We start from the raw sequence: 15214 nt of genomic DNA on the forward strand, positions 1-15214 counted from the left end.
ATCATACAAACGGACCAAGGCACTGAATATGTTAACAACATACTCTCAAAAGTTGTTGAACAAGCGCCAATGCTACACCTAATATCTCAGCCGTATCAACCTAAAGTCATAGGCGCAAACAAACGATCACATAGAGACCTCATGCCACTGTTACGGAAATTCGTTGAACAGAATCCAGGTAACTTCCATTCGTACAGATGGGCCATATTCTGTGTATATCGAGAAGACACAAGTCACCGCGCTTTAATGTGTACTTAATCGTAGGCAGAATCAACTCACGGACTACAATGAGCCAGTGACCGCACCCAGTACAACAGTACCTTGGGAAGTGCAACTGCAAAATCTAGAAGAAGCCATTAGGCCACAACTAGAAAGCAATGTTGCACAGTATCAAGAGAAGATGCGAGCAGCATACAATCGGAAATACCAACAGAAGTATGTGAACTTCAAGGGAGAGGACCTTGTCATGGTCTGTTATCAAGGTGAAATGAACAAGTTACAGCACCAAATGGCGGACCATACAAAATAGTATGCAGGGAGTGCAACGGGTATTATGTCTGTATCCTTGATGGGACTAAAGCCGGCATGGATTATTATATGGTGAGTCGCTCAGCGCGACTATGTTTTCAGCTAGCATCTCCTTGGCAATAGCTTCATATGCTTCCTCTTATATTTTACCTAAAGGGCATTGCTTTATGTAGATAGTCACTATGTTCTAATTCCAACTTGATGGGTGGTTGATCAAGAAAGTTGGTAATGCTTTATTAGCAAATCTTCAATTTGTGTTCTTTGCTGATGCTTAAAACCCAAGGGAATCAGTTTTGCTCTAGTTTCAGTATCTATGGGTATATCATGTATTATTTGTACATTTTTGTAATTAAATAGATCTTTAGGAATAGCTGAGGCAGTCAATATTTTTGCTGCGGTATCTCTATCACTAGTGGTATACAACTGAGCACCATTTAGGTCCTCAATCGTCCCCAATGGAGTATTGTGCAGTCTTAACACTCGACCGGTAATATTTGTGATCATTGCCCTAAATATGCCTTCTCTTCGAGAGCCTTTGATCAAGCTAGGGGTGAATAAGTGTTTTGTAGCTTCTGTGGGTGTGAATACACATTCAGATAATACTTTCTGATACGTATCAACTTTGAAGATCACAATTATAGAAGTATTTGGTAATTCCTTTATGTTTCCAGCAATACGTGCCAGGCCCGAGATATCTTTCTTTCTAGGCGTTGTTTTGAAGTTCAAATCTGTAACTTGTCTTTTGTAGGGGATTCTACCTCCTGTGAATAGATCATAGTAGGTCTTACGAGCAATAGTCAAGCTTGACATGTTTGTCAAGCCAATCCCCAACTAACATAACATTACATTTCCACCGCTCTATAGGTATGTATGAATTGGTAGCCGTGTACCTTGCCACGAATTGTGACTTTGTATCGGGACCCTGAACTACCGAGTTCATTTAATCGCATGAGAGAAGGTTTTATCTTAATTATAGCTTCTGGAGTACACTTTTGAAGCTCTTGAACAGTCTTATGACTAGTTAGCGAAACTTGTGATCCATCGTCGAATAGAGTATTGCAAGTTTTATTCGAAACTGTTACATAGCCGCATTTCAGGTTACTGATGAGATCTTCATCAAAATTCGATTTTATTTTAAAAATATAATATTTGTTCTCTCTGTACCTTCATCTTTTAAGGAATTCATTTCCTATGATAGCATCGTTGTCTACAGATAAGTTTCTAAGGAAAGCCTCGACATCTTCTGTAGTAGAGATCTCATTAGCGATAGAGTTGATGGCAGCATCATCCTCAACAGCTTGTATGTTGTAGATCTTGTGAGCCGTCATATAGCCTTGGATTGCAGCGTCCGAGATTCCACATTTGTGGCAAATGTGCTTTCCGTTACAGCGTGCACAAGTGTACTTAACGGATACCTCAGGGGGGTAGTTACTTGCTTGAAAAATTCTTCAATCATTTTCTCGCGATTTTGAGGGCAGTCGCAACGATGACGAGGTTTGAGACATCTAAAGCAAAAGATAGTTTCATTTTCAGAACGAGGGCGTTTGGAAATCGAATGAGTCTCAGCATCAGGAGCAGAGCATTTGAGGCTTTTACACTGCTCCGTAAAGTTTTGCTGATGCTCCGTGCAATAAAATGTTGATCGTGATGTGGACTCTCCGTTTTTGCGTTTTAGCATAAAACAGTCCTCAGAGTTGTGAGAACGTTCGGTCCGTATTAGAAGCAATTTTTATACTTGATAAAATTACCTCCTCTAACATGACCGACAACGGCGTCCGGGGCTGCTGGGATTGAATTCGGAAAGCGGTCACAATAGGCTTGTGCCTTCTCGATATCTGCCATCAGCATATCAGGCATGACTTCCAGGGCCCAACTGTAAAATATATCGTAGTCTCGGTCCCATTCGAGTGCAATCAGACATTTACGTCTGTCGCTGAAAAACTTGTGGACAGTTTGTCCTTTAGTGAATCTTGGTTTCTTTCGTAGACTAATTTCGAAGGTTCGTTTTTGGGCTGGAGTAATCTAAAACTTCAGACACAGCGCCACTGCGCATACTAGGGCTGGAATAATCGTATGCCCATACTTCTTGATGGAGTAGATTAATGAGCTCATCATCATCAATCAACCCCCGAGCGGAGTCCCGAAAAATTGGAAAGAGTTCGCACAGCTGAGTGCGACATATTGGTTCTGGGCTGGTAGAAGTAACCAGCGAAGATAGAGGACACATGTTTCAAGAATTTTTTGAAATCGAAAGGCTCGCTGTCCGCAGGTATCTGTAGATTACCGAATTTCAGGGCGTAGTCTGAGGCTCGCGGGTGAGCAAAATATTTCATCTTGTAGTCCTTGTTGGATAAAGCTTCGACGTGCTCCGGGAAATAGTCTTGAAGCGCCTTCCAAACCCAGGGTCGAATCTTCGGATCAACTTCGATGAGCAACTTCTGATTTGGATCATTTGGATCATAATGTCAAGCAACATATGCCGGGTTGACTGATAAAGTTCTAATTTCAGTATCAAATAGATCCAAAGGATGACCTGAACTATTGTCCATCTTGACCAAGTCAGTTTTGCAGATTACGGGAATTGTAGAATTTCTTGATTCAAATTGTGGGTGTTCAATATTTGGAAATGAAAGGGTGAAGTCTCAGCAGTTGAGCTCCATCCTTATGAATACAACAGTCTAGATCACCTCGAATTTGCACCGCTGACGTATTTGTAAAACAGGAAAAGGATAAAGCACCTCAAAAAAATATCAAGGCGACTAATGAGGTTCACATAATTTTTACGTGAAAACACAACTGGCTGTACATTTACACATTTGTGCAAATATGGCAAAGTTGTGCCAATAGGTTTTTAGCGTAGTGCTTTACTGTATATTGCCTTGTAGTCTTAAGTGTAACGAGGCCATGTATTTTACGAATACTCGGAGTAATACAATTGCGAGGAATTTCTATAATGACATTCCAAGCGCAAAGTAGGAACCTCAGTGGAACCTGGTATTTTTGTACTACGATTTCTATCGTTAGTATTATATATAGTCGTATATTTAACGTAGATGTACTTGTAATCTAGTACATGTATTTTCAAGCCATGGCACTAACCCATAGTAAAAAATTATGCCGGGCCTGGCATCAATAGTTCTTTATCACGTCCTGGGCAGCACGATTCGTTTGGGGCAGATGATCAAATAATAGATATCTTTTAGTCAGTGGCCTTTTTTTTTCCAGGTTGATACTTTCAACCGATAATGCATTTTGTGTATATGTGCGGTCAGCGCAAACCAACGATGCCAGCCACTATAATAGCTCCTTTATCATGCTGAAAATTAAAAAAAAGTGAGAAAATACAATGTGCTTCGGGTTTCTTATTCCTTTTTTGTAGGCGATAGTGGTTTTTCTCTTTTTGAGAGAAAACGATAAGATTTTACTGCAAAACCCCCCTCCCCAGATTTATTGAAATCATTAAGTATAGGGATAATATTATTTATCTCTCACTCCGGAGAGCTCAGAAAGTTTCTCAACTCACGTCCGAGAGCTGGTTTAGTTTCTCAATAAACTTTTGGGCTCCGGTTACGATAAAGTAACCATGCCAAGGAGTGCAGCCGGACAGCGACAAAATCTATGCATTTCGAGACCTGAGGAAAGTCCCAATGACCTGTCCAAAAATCAAATAAGAAAATCCCATGCAATTTTGTTCTGTTCCTAGTATAGATTTTCTGCATGTTACATGTCGTTTGTGCCGTCGGGCTGCTGTCAACCGATGGTTCCAAGGAAACCTTGCCGAGTCTTTTTGATTAAATAAGTTCTAATCCATAGTAAAAGATTCTGTCGGGTCTGGCATCAATATTTCTTTATCTCGACCTGGGCAGCACGATTCGTTTGTGGCAGATGAGTGAATTATAGTTATCTGTTAATCAGTGACCTTAATCAGTAACCTTTTTTTCCAGGTTAATATTGTCAGCCCATAATGTACTTTGTGTATATGCGCGGTCCTCACTTCCGAGCTGGTTTAGATTCTTAATAAACTTTTGGGCTCCGATTACGATAAAGTAACCAAGCCAAGGAGTGCAGCCGAACAGCGACAAAAGCTGTGCATTTCGAGACCCGAGAAAAAGTCCCAATGGCCCGTCCAAAAATAAAATCAAAAATGAAAACACGCGACGCAGAAGGGAGAGCTTACACTAAGCATCCAGAGCGCTAACAGTTACTATATGCCCCCTCCCCCCCCCCCCCCCCTCCTCCCTGCGCGTCGGACACCAGCGCTAGCTGTATAAAACAAGTATAGACGAAGGAACCACGTAATATTTCCACTGGGGATGCTCAATCTGCCCGATCTCCAATGTACATATTGGCTTTGTTCCCACCGGTAAAGGTTTGGACAGCGACGTGTTCTTGCAGACGCTTGATTTGAGACAAGTGCTGCTATATGTCATATAGATTTGGGGGTTTCAACTGTAGTGAGCTGTTGAACAAACATCAGCTCAATCAAGAAAAATATTGTGGGATGATATCAACAGAGATTGTTGTAGTTTCCATAAACAACATATTCCTGGCCGCGTCGAGAGTGCGATGGATACTGCTTTACTACTCTAATATTTTTAACATACATTCGCCTTATATCGCTGAGTATCGAGTCCGAGATTATTCAACCAGTCTGCATACTGGACAACACTATAAACATTTATCAGAACCCCAAACTTAAAATGATAATTTCATGGTATGGTGGGGTTTACGCACGGAGTGAGTAGAACGCGAATAGACACACAACTGTTGTTAATATCGCATACAAATATACCAGTTTTGGATTACAAGCTCTTTTGTGCACAGTTTCATAACGTTAAGATTATCGGGGACCACCTCGGCATTGCCTCACTACAATAAATTAGTAAAAAGGAATCCTCGTAGTAGTTTGTTTTACTTTATACTTATGGTCAAACAGTCATCGGTAAGTATTACGCATGCCACGGAATATTATCATCAACACTGAAAAAGAAATAATTTAGTTGAAATACATGTGGTTCCATCATTGGGGGTAGTCCTAAATGGCTCGACTGGTGTGCTTCAAATCACGATCGTATTTCATAGTTAATGCCGCTCTCGTATTCATTATCTTTTAGTACCCATTCATCCAGAACCATTCTAACTTCCAGTCACAGACACTCAGGCAGATAGATACACATTTTAGTCGAAACACAGTAGACAACCTGAACATCATTTCTTTCAATAAAATCAGACAGGCACGGGGATAGCCGAATAGTTCGGTGTTCTGTCCGTCTACGTCGTTTTGTCAGGCTATTTGTGACTGTTCACAGGCCCGACAATTCTGCGTAACGTAAAGCAAACATAATTGACGAACGGGGCTTGAGTTTTACTACTTATAGTTTGGAAATGAGGCTATCAAGTCACAGAGAGTTGCCTGCTTTGTTTATTTGTGCTATATCTTAAATTCTTGCGTATTGAACTATTGTGCGACTGGCATATTGAATTGTGCGGGTGCTGATGTGGTGATGCTCTCGGTTCATTCGAACTACCACAGATGGGATCTACTGACAACTCACCACCCACCTCCCACTGACTACACAGGTAGTGCAGAAAGATATAACAGACTTGGGATGTATCAATAATCGCTTCCACAGGGATTTGATTACAGCACAGCTGGCTTGCTGCGCCTGAAAGACCCTGCGAAAAAATTGGTTTGCAACCGTGCCGATTTCTCCTAATATCTACCCAGCCGATCCAAACGTTGATGGAGAAGGTCAACACTATCAATACGAAAAACAAGAGTTTAACCAGTCAAGCAATGTGAGACTAATCCAAGGGATTCTTCTAAGATTATACAAGTATTGAGATTGTGCTTCCTCATCTTCTGCACAGATGCCGTTTTTTGACAGAGTAGGCAAACTGGCGAAGCTAAATTGTCAACCGATACATAATACATTAGTATGAAACGATTCATCATTTTGGGAATCATGTATAAAGGTCCGTGCTCTGGCTGATTTATGTCAAAGGCTAGACTGTGTACGTGACATTGTGAGCTAAATTGGGCTTCAAGTAGAAAAAAAAATACAATTTGAATCGCGGCGGTTGCATCTCGCTCCATAATTACGACAGAAATGCTGTCATATCGTATAATTATATTTTTTTTTTGATGCGAGACACTAACAGAAGTATCAATATTCTCCCAGCTGAAGGGTGTAGATATACCCAGATGACCATGTATCTTCAACTAAGCGTTCAGGCCAAAAGGACAAAAACAAACAACACATATATTGTGAAGGATCCTACCAGGTGTGTTTAATCTATTTATTATAAATATTTACCGGATTTCTTCCCTTGGAAGGTGGATCTTTTAGGGAGCCCTGTATATGGCCTTAAGCTCGAGGGCGTAGCCATACTAGTCGTTCTCCCCAGAACCCCCCTTAATTGGACATCATTTTCAGTTCTGACTACTGACCTAGAATCGTCTCGCGCGTCACTTTGCCGCCTATTCCGCAACTCTCTTATAGATCCTTGATTAGGAGCGTATCCAGCCCTGCGGCCATACACTGGCATGTCCACAACCGAATCTCCCATGTTACTTCTGCTTTCAGAAGCGGCACCACTCAATCCTCTATAAAACACACTACCGGTAGCGTCCGACTGACCTGTCGCACTTCCCGAACTGTGGTAGTCTATATTGCCATCGGCCTCTGCCTCCGCTTCGTTTAGAGTTTCTCTTCTTTTCAGGTCCATAACTTTCTGTCGTAAGGATGTAGTGATAAAATTGGAATACTGCTGTTGTAGTGGCGGTGGACGTTGTCGTATTTGCTGTTGTAGCTGTGGCTGTGATTGTGATAGTGATTGTGATAGTGGTCGCGGCTGCTCATGTGTTCGCAGTTTACTTTCATCGTCTCCATCCGCATAAGACTGTGCCGGGGGGTGTGCGGTCTCATCAATCAATCCACTGGTACCGGATTGCATCGAGGCATCCGCAGATCCCCGCGATGAGCGGTTGTAGGTCTGAAGTATGCTTGCAAGGTATGACGTTTGCGTGTCACGTGCGGGCCGCTGCGTGAACACGGGCGATGGCGGCGGCAAAGATTCAACATCTAGTAGACCATTCGTTTTGCTGTCTTTTTGACTACTTTGCACTCGTTGTAAACTGCCCTGCTCCTGAGTTTGGACCTGTGCGCGCGTCTGTGGTTGTGCTGAGACACCATGTGCACCCTCCGATAAGCGAGGGATGTCACTGCTCTCGACCGCTTCCGGGCCAGGATGGCCTCTCGATTCTGCACAAAAGAAATGAGATATACATTCAATGCGTAGAAGAATGTGGCAAGATATCTCGCAATATCGGATAGATAAAGTAGGGAGATATATATCTGACTCAGATCAAATATAGAACGGGCGAGATGGAAGACTATGATATCGTGGAAACAGAAAAACAGGCTACCAACTGGCACATATATTTCAACAACACTCCAAAGACTCCAATTGCAAAAGATCTTCAATGAGCCCTCGTACCTAGATCCTTGATTTCTTGTTCTATGCCGGTCTGCCTCATTCGCGCACTCTCTTGTTGTTGCCTCAAGAGTTCTTGTTCGTACCTGAGCTTGGACAGGTTTGTGTAGCTCACTTCCCGTACAATAGGAAGGGGTTCGTCGTTTGCAGTCCCACTACCGGAGCTGCTGCGCTTGGAAAGTGGCTCGGCTGGCCCCTTGCCACTGTCTGGCAATACGGCCTGTGAAGCGTGGCATTGCAGGATAAATCGCAATGCAGGGTTTAGTACAGAAACGATGCCATGTCCAGAAAATATGCTACCACTTGAGACTAACAATGTCTCAATAAATTGATACAAGAACGCCTTTATAATAAAACGAGATGCCTTCACTCCTCTCGTTGTACATGGCGTATACAAGCCTAAAAAAAAACCACAAAAAAAAGCACTGCTCTAAGGGAGAATCTCGCGGCACGGTTTAAAAAAAAAACAAACGCACCCATGGACAGAAGATAGCACACCCAGGCAATGCGTGGGTCAACTCCACTGCATGTGGCACAACACTAATGCTCAACGCGTTCTACAGTAACGGGAGATACCTGCGGATATCTGGTTCTCCGATCTGCTTCGTGTTGCATTACGAGAGCCTGGACGTCGTCTTCAGAGGTCGCTCTGCGCCACCGCATCATATCTCGCATACCACCCTCATCGACTAACACCTCTGTTTCAGCATCCACACTCCCAGTGGGCAAAGAATGCTGTTTCTGGAAGTTTGCCGTCAGAACCGTTTGTCTGTGCGAGATGTGTTATATACATCTTTAGCTTATAAGTGTAAGTGCGACATATATACAGCTTATATGTATGTATGTGTTAAATACATCTTCACGTTAGTCACGAGCATCAAGGGAAGTGGTGTGATACTGAAAGTCAAGGCTTTTACAGATGCAAATATACAACACACGGGTGTGAGGCACTGCTAAATTTCACGATCTAGCCTGGAACTAACCATGCTGCACAAAACACATGTGCGCACAACTAGAAAACTCTGCAAGGATAAATATATACCTGCATATCATACCTTAACGTAGACACCTGGGCCGTACCCATCTGCTGCATATCCGAGACAGTTCCCGGCAACGCATCGATCTCGGTGGGCATAGGCATTGCCAGATTAGAGCCGCTATTGCTCGCCCTATCGTGTGTTGGCTGTGACATTGCACGGCTATACACGCTCGTGTCATCTGGCATGTGTATGTTTGTGTTCTGGTTCCAGGCCCGCAGATGCTCTTGGCTGATCTCGTCGATGGTTTCCTGACCAATGCCAAGGCTCGCGTCGGAGGTTATTGTGCCACGCCTGCAACGAAAGTCACGGGGGTGTGCAGATACGGCAACACAACAAACAGAATAGTATGTGAGTATGTGTGCATGTGATAGTCTCTGCTACTATTTAAAGCCGCTTTTGTACACCGGTATCAGCACGCCACGGGCTGGTGCTATTAAAAGAGCTGCGTTGTGCCCCATGTCCACTGTTACCACCCACCTTGTACAACTCACAATTCCAGTCATTGAATCTTTCGATTCTTCATAAGTATGCAATTTTTTTTTCAACACCCCCTCACTAACTCTAGGCTTGTCACTCTGCATGAGCCCGGGAGATTGGCTTTCTTCCATACCTTTCTGGAAGCATATGGCTGGCCATACTCGCGAGTCTATACGACTGCTGCTTATCTCCCTCCATGGTGGTAACGATGGAACTGAGCCGTCTCATGCGTCGGTCGTAGGGACGAGAGGTCATGCGTACGTACATATTGGCACGATTGTCCTCTGATATCTGTGATAAACAAGTCGTCAGTATATGTTACGGCACGGGTGGGCATGGCACAGGTGTGTCGAACACTTGTTGTCTGCTTGTAACTACCGGTCTTTCTCGAAGGGCTTGTCCGCACGCGTAACAGGTTTATGGTGGGTGTACACAGCACACCGACACCACACCCAGATTGAACACACACTCTCGCATTGACCGTGTACTTCTACCATCTCATTGGATGTTGGTCTGCTTACCCGTTTCTTGAGCGATTCCTTGGCCAGCTGTTCCCTGATGTCTTTGATTGACCGTAATCGCACCGACACGTGTAGCTCACCGGCACGGTCATCCGTTTTATCCCCCTGCAACGCGAGTGCATGGTACGTATACGGTGGCTTAGACATTCGATATATAGGGTTTCAGGTGTGTGCCATTTCTGTTTCCTTTCATAGTCGGAACAGCGAGCATAGACGCTCGACTGAACCTACCCCTCATCTCGCACTATATAATGACCGAAACTGCACTTAGAACAATCTCAGGTTTGTGTAGTAGGCACTCGACAGTATTCAATCTTTTGATCACGAGTAGTAGGGACCGGATGGCCCTGCTTGAGAACCCATGCCGATTCCAAAACAACCAATCTATTGAATAACTAGCGAAGGACCGATTCACTTACACTCAACATCAGCCAGCCCTCATAGTCCACGCTGATGTCTGTACCCGATGCCAGGAGTTCTTGATCGCAATACATGCGCACACGTCGTTGCCTCTCCCTGTCTTTGTCCGTGTCATCCTTCATCATGAAAAAATAGTAAAATTAGACAAACGCATAAATGCAAGCACTTGCAATATAGACCTTGTCAACTGCACCTTAAAAAGAAACACACAAACTCATTTCATGCAGAAGGTCTCTTATCGATTCGCTCAAGGTATCAGACTGGGTGCGCGTAGGCTTGTAAGATCGAACAATAGAGAATACTGCTAGTACGTACAACCTATCGACACACACACACGCGCGTACAAGCAAATACACTTGCACACACATACACGCACATAATTACACATAATTGCACACGCACACATACACACTTACACACACACACGCACACATACATATGTATATACACACACACACACGCGTGCTTACTACACGCAGCAGCACAGTCAAATAGCGAAAGACCGTACCTTTTCTGCCGTATCCACTCCATTGCTGTCCTTCTCTGATGCATCTGTCAGTTGCCCCTCGCTTCATATACGCAAGGCAATGGTATGTGTAGGACAGGTTGTGAGCGAGTGAGATACATGCATGGTTTCAGTTCAGCAAGCTCACAAGTATACACCCTTGATGGCATATTTGCGTCAGCATCTGACCTTGAAAGGGCAACAACCGACCTGCACGCAAGCCAGCGAGATGTGCAATTCGAAGACTATTATTGAGCGCAAAACAAAATCTTCAAACGAACTCGCGTAGATATATTCACTGACACTGAATTCGGATTGAGACTCACTTTGCCAAGTGCACAGAGCTGCCGAAGGATGTCGATGTCAGACTGACCCTGGCATCGACCTTGTCACTATCCCACTCAAACCGCACGGTGGCACTTGCAATGTTCCCGTTTTGCCCAAAGCGCGTATAGTTTCTGACTCTCATCTGTGCACATGCAAAATAGAATTAAAAGTATATTTACAAGGTGTAGGCTCATGTACATGTTATTCATCATATGTATTAACCCCCCCCCCCCCCCCCAAAAAAAAAAAACTGGTTGATGTTATATAACATAATGTAATGTTTTTTTTCGGCTATCCACCACTCGTTTACAGCATTCGATTTCACAAGGGCTACAACAGTCGCGTCGTGATGCACAGATCGGATACAACTCTCAAGCCTTGTCTGTGTGTCATGTGGTCCACAATCCACTGAACAGGCAGACATGCCCAATCCATCAGATAAAGAGACCGCCACAGTCACGGCCGATGCGATTGCTTACCAAACGAGAGTTGAGAGTACAACACACACACACACAGACACAGACACAGACACAGACACACCTCGAACTCTTGACCATTGCCGCTGTTGTCCATTGGCAGTATGAACGCCTCATCCCACACCGGGTGGAGGGTTTCGATTTTTGTGCTGGACCTTAAGACGGTGGGAAACGAGGGGAGGGCACACTGTGAGTGGAGCCATGTTTGGGAACATTTGCTGTAGCTATGCTTCAGTGTCTGAGGTATATCATCCACGCAATGCTGCACGCATAGAGTATCAAAATGCCACAGAAGGAGAGGTGTGGCTTATAGTTTGGCGATGGAACTGTACCGAAATGAACCGAAACGAGACATGTGTTCGCAGCGATCGAATCGTACGCAAACACTGGCCTATGACACCGCAATGTAAGCTCCCATGCGCCTACTTCACACACTGGGGCAAGATCGCACCGGCAAGACTAGACACCCTGAAGACCTTGCCGAAATGGTTGGTAGCCTTGTTGTTAGCCTCGTCCTAAATGTTTGCGACATTTTTGAGCGGAAATTGCTAATCTCATTCTATTTCGTCACACCAAGCTCTCATACTATTTCATCACACCAAGGGCGTGCGCGAGCGTGAGTGTACCTGGCCACAGTCTTTCCGTTCTGCATACAATCCACGAAGGGATTCCAGATGTCCTCTTCAATCGGCGGCTCAGGCAGTTTCTGCGCCTCCCTGATCATGACCATCACAAACATATCGCCCCCTTTCCCATCTTCCGGTAGTTGCATCTATACGAACATGTGTGTGCATGAGAACAGTGCCTGTGCTCGCCAATGAAAAAGGTCTGAGCCCGGTTGCCACGCCTGCGTATTGACTTCCCCTAAACCCCACCCCCAAAACCCTAAGACACCCCTTCGTATTGGTCTGGTATGTTGTGCATACAGCCGATAGTACCGAACTCTCCCACACCACCGAGCGAATACCTACGCAAACAAACGGCGCATTCACAAGTGCTCGTGTAGTGCAAGACAATGGGTGGGCCATGACATACCGCGATGTAGTCGGGGTCGAAGAGAACGTCCTCATGGACATTGTTGATGGGGCCTTTGTAGATGGGCACCTTGAACACCCCCCCCACTCGCAGTATCTGGTACGTTGGAGTATAAAGCAGGGGAGTTGTAGTATGCCGGTAGGTGACGGGCTTGTGGGTGTTGGGGCTACGCTAGGCTATGCAGTAGGCTAGGAATACATAGTGTCAGGCGCATTTCGAACTAAACGAGAGAGGTGTACAAGGCCATCTTGAAATTAAACAACAATGCGATTGCACATATTTCTCATTCTGAATAGCTCAGGTACCAGGAGTCCGATAGTGGGCATGAGTCGACACACATCAAAACTACAAAAGTGCTCTATACATATATGATAGATGCAACGCCCAGGGACTACACATACATATATATATATGTATATATATATATATATATATATATACATATATACATATATATATATACATATACATATAATATATATATATATATATATATATATATGCGAATGTGCGTGTAAATGTGAGCGCACAGACATACGACATACGTGCAAGAACGCATCCCCGATCAAGATAGCCATGGCAATTGCCATACTGGTGACGATATACCCCGCAGGGCTGCTGTTCTCGCTGTTGGGCTGGACCATCATGGCAATCAGCTGCTTCACTATGGACGACCCAGGCACCACCAGTTCAATGGTAGGTACCAGAAGACACACGGGCGCACAGTCCATGGAGCGCAGCAACGACCGCATAAAGCGCTTGCACAACAGACCGCTCACAACAGTCATTGTGAACACTCCCATGCCCGTCGCCAACGCCGAGGGTATCTCGGAGATGGCGCTGGCTACCTGTGTGGTTGGAGGGAGTGCCACGCAGATAGGATAGGCGTGAATAATAGGGGCAAGCATATACATGAGGGCGGGTTTTGTGCTTTCTGGGTTTGTATGCGCACATGTGCGGGTCTCACAGGGGGAGTGAGAAGTGCTATGTGGGCGTTGGCACGATTATCCTGATGGTCCTGGCGCTATGACTAGAACGGAAGGATTCTGGGCTATCGGACTGACTCTGTGTGTGAGAGGGTGCACCAGAAAGTGCTGATAGACAGGTGGATGTATACTTTACGGCTTTGGGAATAAACCACCACGTTTCTAATTTAACGGAAGGTCCATGCACGCAACGCTACTCCAAATTTGAACACGAAACTCACTACAGAAGTCTATTTTAAGCCCACCGCCTTGGTAGACCGGCGGAGCCGTACGCGTATGCCCACACTTGCTATCAACAAACTTAACACATGGCAATGCACATAACCACACCTGGATGACCAAACAGGTGAAGAACTGCACCACAAAGAATGGGAGGTACATCCTCGGCGGAATGTTGTAGCACAGAATTGCGGCCGGATAGAGCAGCGCGTACGCGGGGATACGATAGGCCCGGTGCATCGATATTACGGCATTTTCACAAGGATCAAATACTGCCCCTACTATATATTTATATGTATATATATATATATAGAGAGATAGAGAGAGAGAGAGAGACACAATCAAGGGTGTGAGTAACGGTATGAGTATATAAAAACGCGTAGGCAGTGGGAGGAAAAGAGAAAGGTGCGCCGTAACACACCTTGTCCCACACTTACGCATCTATGGTACGTGTGATGGGCCAATTAAATATCTGTTCAGATAGTCAATGCGCGACTATGTACGAAAGTACGTTGATGCAAAGGCAAGCGAGTGGGCTTTACTTCACCGGGCAAGGCCTTTAGACGACGAACATTGTAATTCCAGATACATATGATACTGCGCATCGGGTTGTTTTTTTGAAGTTCGAAAAACAAAGCAACGATCAATTTCCACCACAAGGGCAGGATAGGTATACAGCCAAGCCATTCGCAGCATACACAGCGTACTACAATAGAAGGCACACACAACTGCTCACACCTTCGACTTCCTGGAAGAAGAATATGAGATATGCAGCGAACATCAGAGCCACGGCCAACATATGACCCACTACCAGAGAGTAGGTGTACCGAACTCCACCGACCGAGAGCAGCCCCGACACCATCTCCAGCACTGAGAACGAGATGGTCACACCGGGAAAGAAAAAGGCGGTGCTGCCCAGGGCTAAGCTAAAGCTGCACCCGCTCGTCTGCCATCCTGAGTGTAGTGGGTGTGTGTGGTGGGGGGGTGTATGGGATGGGTGTGTGTGGGGGGGGTATATGGGATGGGTGTGTGTGTAGGGGGGTATATGGGATGGGTGTGTTGGGGGGTGGGGTATATGGGATGGGTGTGTGGGGGGAGGGCATATGGGATGGGTGTGTGGGGTAAGGGTATATGGGATGGGTGTGTGTGTGGAGGGGTTATAGTGGGATGGGTGTGTTAGGGG

At 45.0% G+C, this 15214-nt stretch overlaps 1 protein-coding gene across 2 annotated transcripts in view; it reads right to left on the reverse strand.

Moving 5' to 3' along the window:
• Positions 1-6815: 6815 nt before the first annotated feature.
• The window catches only part of SARC_05697, a gene marked incomplete at its 5' end in the record, with an annotated part of 12830 nt that continues 4431 nt past the window's right edge, over positions 6816-15214 (reverse strand). The window contains 15 exons of one of the 2 annotated variants that reach the window (XM_014300441.1): positions 6816-7793; positions 8029-8245; positions 8602-8794; positions 9081-9356; positions 9676-9833; positions 10064-10168; positions 10483-10599; positions 10992-11052; positions 11315-11457; positions 11856-11946; positions 12418-12563; positions 12827-12922; positions 13372-13674; positions 14143-14309; positions 14770-14985. In XM_014300441.1, coding sequence (XP_014155916.1) covers positions 6832-7793; positions 8029-8245; positions 8602-8794; positions 9081-9356; positions 9676-9833; positions 10064-10168; positions 10483-10599; positions 10992-11052; positions 11315-11457; positions 11856-11946; positions 12418-12563; positions 12827-12922; positions 13372-13674; positions 14143-14309; positions 14770-14985 — 3251 coding nt within the window. In that variant the 3' untranslated portion in view covers positions 6816-6831. Of the gene's footprint in view, positions 7794-8028; positions 8246-8601; positions 8795-9080; positions 9357-9675; positions 9834-10063; positions 10169-10482; positions 10600-10991; positions 11053-11314; positions 11458-11855; positions 11947-12417; positions 12564-12826; positions 12923-13371; positions 13675-14142; positions 14313-14769; positions 14986-15214 lie in introns of both variants that reach the window. The other variant, XM_014300442.1, reaches the window with a different exon arrangement.

This window comes from Sphaeroforma arctica, assembly GCF_001186125.1.
Source record: "Sphaeroforma arctica JP610 unplaced genomic scaffold supercont1.372, whole genome shotgun sequence".
Lineage (NCBI taxonomy): Eukaryota > Ichthyosporea > Ichthyophonida > Sphaeroforma > Sphaeroforma arctica.